This window comes from Rattus rattus, chromosome 4, assembly GCF_011064425.1.
Source record: "Rattus rattus isolate New Zealand chromosome 4, Rrattus_CSIRO_v1, whole genome shotgun sequence".
NCBI classification, from domain to species: Eukaryota; Metazoa; Chordata; class Mammalia; order Rodentia; family Muridae; genus Rattus; species Rattus rattus.
The window spans coordinates 160,157,875-160,163,096 of NC_046157.1; the positions used below are offsets into that span (position 1 = coordinate 160,157,875).

At 43.0% G+C, this 5,222-nt stretch overlaps 1 protein-coding gene across 1 annotated transcript; it reads left to right on the forward strand.

The window, feature by feature from the left end:
• Window positions 1-1,868: 1,868 nt before the first annotated feature.
• On the forward strand, window positions 1,869-3,953 carry LOC116898571 (UDP-glucuronosyltransferase 1-9-like). The gene is made up of 2 exons (XM_032899777.1): window positions 1,869-2,751; window positions 3,912-3,953. Exons 1-2 carry the CDS (start codon window positions 1,906-1,908, stop codon window positions 3,951-3,953), a joined length of 888 nt encoding a protein of 295 aa, XP_032755668.1. The 5' UTR covers window positions 1,869-1,905.
• The last annotated feature ends 1,269 nt before the right edge of the window (window positions 3,954-5,222 follow it).

Genomic DNA, 5,222 nt, shown 5'->3' on the forward strand with positions numbered 1-5,222 from the left:
TCAGAGGAACCCAGATTCAATTCCCAGCACCACATCTCAGCTCATAAGGTAACTCCCAGCCCACAGACTTCTTCTGATCTCCATAGGCATTATATGCATGTAGTACACATACATGCATGGAGGCAAAGCACACATACACATAAATAATAAATAAAATGCACAAAATAATCTGTGATATACTCAACTTTAAAAAAATTTAATGGGGGTTGGGGATTTAGCTCAGTGGTAGAGCGGTTGCCTAGGAAGGCCAAGGCCCTGGGTTCGGTCTTCAGCTCTGAAAAAAAATTTTTTAATGAGCTTTATTATCTAAAAAACCTTCTAAACATGCCAAAAACAGTGGTGCAATGCCTTTCATCGCAGCACTCCTGAGGATGAGGTTGGTGGATCTCTAAGTTCAACATTAGCCTGGTCCACAGAGGATCCAGGACAGACAGGTCCACACAGAGAAACACTGTCCCAAACAAGCAATAAACAAACAAACATAGAAACAAACAAACCATTTCAACTCCTCATCCCCAAAAAACAAAAACAAAAACATTGCAGATAAATCAAAACATCAGAGACCATAATTAACCAGAAGAAAGGCCACACAGCTCAAGAAACTTCTGCCTCGTTAGAGCAGTTCTTTTGAACACATGCTGTGCTGAAAGTCAAAGGCTTTATTATATATAGTTGGGTATTTTTTTCACATTCTAGGATATTAGGGGAATGAGAGATTTTTCAACCAATTCGTGGGCAAAGGGGACAGTGTTATTTCTGAAGATTAGAGACTGTAGTGTCAGGACTTTCAAATTCAAGCATTGCTCTCTTGTCCTGGCAAGATCGGGCAGGATATGGGAGTGTTACAAAAATGCAAGCAGAAACTACAAGATCTACAAGATGCCATCCACAGCACCAGGAAGAGGATACTAAAAAGAAAAGTAAAAATACCTTCAGAGTGGATATGAAGACCAGACCATCATGCAGGCCTGGTGGGAAACTAAAATGATACAGCTCTGTGTAGAGCTGTCTGATGTTTTAGCAGTGAACACTAGAATTTCCTCATGAGCTAGCAGCCCTAGTTGCAGGACTTGAGATCCCTTCCTAAGAAGAACCTGCATGTGGCAGTGATGACAGCACTATTCAAAGTAGCCACAAGGTGGAAGCAATCCTACAGATGCTGCAAAACCATGGGAGACAGAGCCATAGCTCTGTGAAGTTCCCTGGGTCACTAAGGGGCATCACAACAGAGCTCTCTGCTTCTCCATAGAGTATGTCTGCCTGTGACTTCGGGTGCATCAGAGGGGATGTTGTAAGGAGGTATTTGGTATTAAGTCCCTGGAGTGGTTCATGAACATGGTTGTCAGTCTCATGTCAGCAAGTCAGAAGACAGAGTGTCTGGAAATGGAACAAGAACTGCACTGCCCATTGTCAGGGACAGCAGGATGGCTCATCTGGCCGACATGAGTCTGTGTCTCGGGAGGAGGGGTAGGTTCAGGAAGTTCCCCTGAGCCTTGGAAGCAGAAGCAGCAAATTGCAGAGTCAATGTGGTCACCTTAAAAAAAAAGTCCAGATTTTGCTTTGAGACAAATTCTAGAAATGTAGCCTTCTTGAAACTTGCTTCCTTTGGTAAAAACATTTGGACTCCTTAGGATCAAGTATATTTCCTCATAACTACTTCTAAGCTCACATTGTGTGATTCTGCCCAAGAAAAGACTCACAAGCTTTTCTGCTCAGGAAAACAAACAAGCATGTTTCTCAATAATGCTTGTTCAATTATTACTGTTCTCCCAGGTAAATCATTGACTGGAACTGCTGTGTGAGGACATGCCCTCTTGAGGGGCAGAATTCTCTCTGGCTCTCACTTCTGCTGTGTTAGGAGAGCACAGTCTCAGCAGCTGTCTTGCCTTGGGCTGTACTTCTCCCATGGCTCCTGCAGCCTCTCTTCCTCTCTGTCTGTGCCTGCTGCTGGCCTCTGGCTTTGGGCATGCAGGCAAGCTGCTGGTGGTGCCCATGGATGGTAGCCACTGGTTCACCATGCAGATGGTTGTGGAGAAACTCATTCACAGAGGACATGAGGTGGTTGTAGTGATCCCAGAGGTGAGTTGGCAGCTGGGACGATCCCTGAATTTTACAGTGAAGACATTCTCAATTTCTCACACTCTGGATGATCTGAACCGTGAGTTCAAGATTTTTGCTCAGACTCAATGGAAAACTCCAGAACAAAGTATCCGTTCTTTAATGACAGGCTCAGCCAAAGGTTTCTTTGAACTAATATTTTCACACTGTCGGAGTTTATTTAACGATAAGAAGTTAGTGGAGTACTTGAAGCAGACTTCATTTGATGCTGTGTTTCTGGATCCTTTTAACGTGTGTGGCTTAACTGTTGCCAAATATCTGTCGCTTCCATCAGTCATCCTAGCAAAAGGTATATTTTGTCACTCTCTTGAAGAGGGTGCCCAGTGCCCGAGTCTTCCTTCTTATGTTCCTAGACTTTTCTCAAAATCCGCAGACACCATGACTTTCAAGGAGCGATTGTGGAACCATCTTATCTACTTTGAAGAACGTGCATTTTGCTCCTATTATTTGAAAACTGCTGTAGAAATTGCCTCTGAGGTTCTGCAGACCCCAGTGACTCTAACAGACCTCTACAGCCCAGTGTCCATTTGGTTGTTACGCACTGACTTTGTGTTAGAGTTCCCCAGACCTGTGATGCCCAACATGGTCTTTGTTGGTGGGATCAACTGCCTCCAAAGGAAGCCACTGTCCAAGGTATGTTATTTATTCTTTAGCACATGAATAGAGCCGGAGCTTTGGACAATATAAAAAGAAATTCTTCCCTGAGCTGTGATATTACTGCATATGGAATTTCTTTTGGGTTTGAGAATTGTTTTGTGCCAATTTACTAATTTGGATTAAAATTCTATTTATGTGCCTTATTGATATGGATGTGTACACCTGTGGCATAATTTGTATATTAATTCCAAGATAAAATCTAATTTTAAGGATATACATATACCTTGGTGTGTGTGTGTGTGTGTGTGTGTGTGTGTGTGTGTGTGTGTGTGTGTTTGTTTGTAGGTTATGAAATTAGAAAGGGAGAGGAGAAAGAAAACTTTAATAATAGCCATGTTAGACCAAAGCAGAAGGAGGAATACTCAGGGCAGGAAGAGAGCACATGGAGGTAAGGCTGGGCATCAGGGGAGTGGAGTGACCAGAGAAAAGCACTGCACATCTGAAAAGTGCTATAATGCCAGATAATTTGTATTCTATCCTAGAAAAGTAAATTAAGAAGACAAGAACAACAACAATAACAACACCAAATCCCCTTCAGGGTGCATTGTAATGTTTTGTAAACATTGAACAACCGCGTCAAGCAAGCCGTGGTGCAGCTCTCTCTCTCATACTCTAAGGGAGTATGCATGCCGTCTGCCCAGATCCCGAAAGTTGTTGATATGATACATAGACTGGAATGTATGCGTACTTGTATTTTGAGGAAACACAATAAGATAAACAGAAACCATTATATCAAAGTTGGACAGGTCAACAGAGAAATAAAAGTGCCCCAAGACAAGGCACAAGACTCGTACTGTACTCATACACAAGATCGTGGAGCAGCCTGTTGACACGTTGAGGCGTTTTATAAAATGCTAAACTGAAACTATAGTTCATCTGCCAAGACCTGCTGCAAACCCTTTTTTCCCTGTGTTTACTGTCTGAATATTTGTCAGTTCATATGTGCTTTGCTGAGCTGATTTAGAGGGCTTTGTTCTCCTGGTGCCCTCTGTCCCTTCCTTCTCCCCAGTTCTTTTTGCATCCTCTTTGGAGGTCCCTGAGCTCTGAGGGAAGGGTTTTAATGGAGACATCTCCTTTATAGCAGTGTGTTCCAGGGTCTGGCTCTCTGAAGCGTCTTGTGTGGGTCTCTGTGTTAGTTCCCATCTGCTGTAAGAGGAAGCAGCTATGATGATGGCTGAATAAGACACCGACTAAGAGTACTGAAGGATTCCACTGGGAGTCATTTCATTGGTACCTCCATTATAAACAGTCCAGAAGTATTTGTTTTTATCTTACCTCTTGAGGCTATCTAGACCCAAGCAGTGTCAGTTATGAGTTCCATCTCATGGAGTGGGCCTAAGTCGAATCAGACATTGGTTGGTTAATCTCACAAGGTTTGTACCTCCACTGCTCTAGCATATTTTACAGTCGAGACAGATTTCAGCTCAAATATTTTGTGGTTGGGTTGATGTTTACTTTCCTTTTGCTTGACTGCAGCATTCCTTCCCTGTCATAGACCTAGATCAAGGGGTGAAGGTCTATGTAGGCACCAGCTCAACATCCCCATGTTTCGTGAGTTGTGTGTATTGTCTTCAACACTGGGACCTTGCTGTCAGTGTGTGGAGAGCAACCTATTGTCATGACAACAGCCTGCATTGTTTGGGGATTTCCATGAGATCCTTTTGGCTAACTACTGAGTTGGATGGAATCCAGTCTCAGCATTTACATGTTCGTTTGGTGATGAGATATGGCCGGCAGTGTTTTCATCTCCTTTAATATAGGGAAACTGCATTAGGATTGTCTTCCTATAGACTAGGAAGTATCCACTGCACTAGGGTATCTCGCTTCATGTAGCTGGTGTAGTCCCTATGCTGCTCTTGTCTCTCCCTGAACCCCAACCTTGTGGCCACTTACTGCCTGTAGCCCAGACCTCACACCTGGCCACAGCATGGAATAAATGAACTCCTGAAAGGGCAGCTCCATGCAGACAAGGTCAGTATTGGAAAGTGATTTTACCCCCATATGTGGACTACACTTCCTATGGTGCATTTTGCCATGTGGGGATTTCTGGGTAGTTATATTGCTGAAGATCTTGTGAGTCCTGCATAGAGTCTGCCCTTTTTCCAGTCAGCTATGCTAATCCTACAGATCTATGAGCACGGGAGACTCTTCTATCTTCTGATAGCTTCTTCCATTTCTTTCTTCAAAGACTTGAAGTTTTCATCATACAAGGCTTTCACTTGCTTGATTAGTTAGGTCTGTTAGAGGTGCCCCTTATAGAATTCCCTCTATTAGAGTTAACAAGATATTTTATAGTGTTTGAGCCTATTGGGAAAGGTGGAATTTCCCTGATTATTTTTCTAGTCTATTTGGTATTTGTATATAGGAGTATATACTGATTTTCTGAGTTAATTCTCTATCCAGCTACTTTACCGAAAGTGTTCATCAGCTGTTGGAGTTCCCTCAGG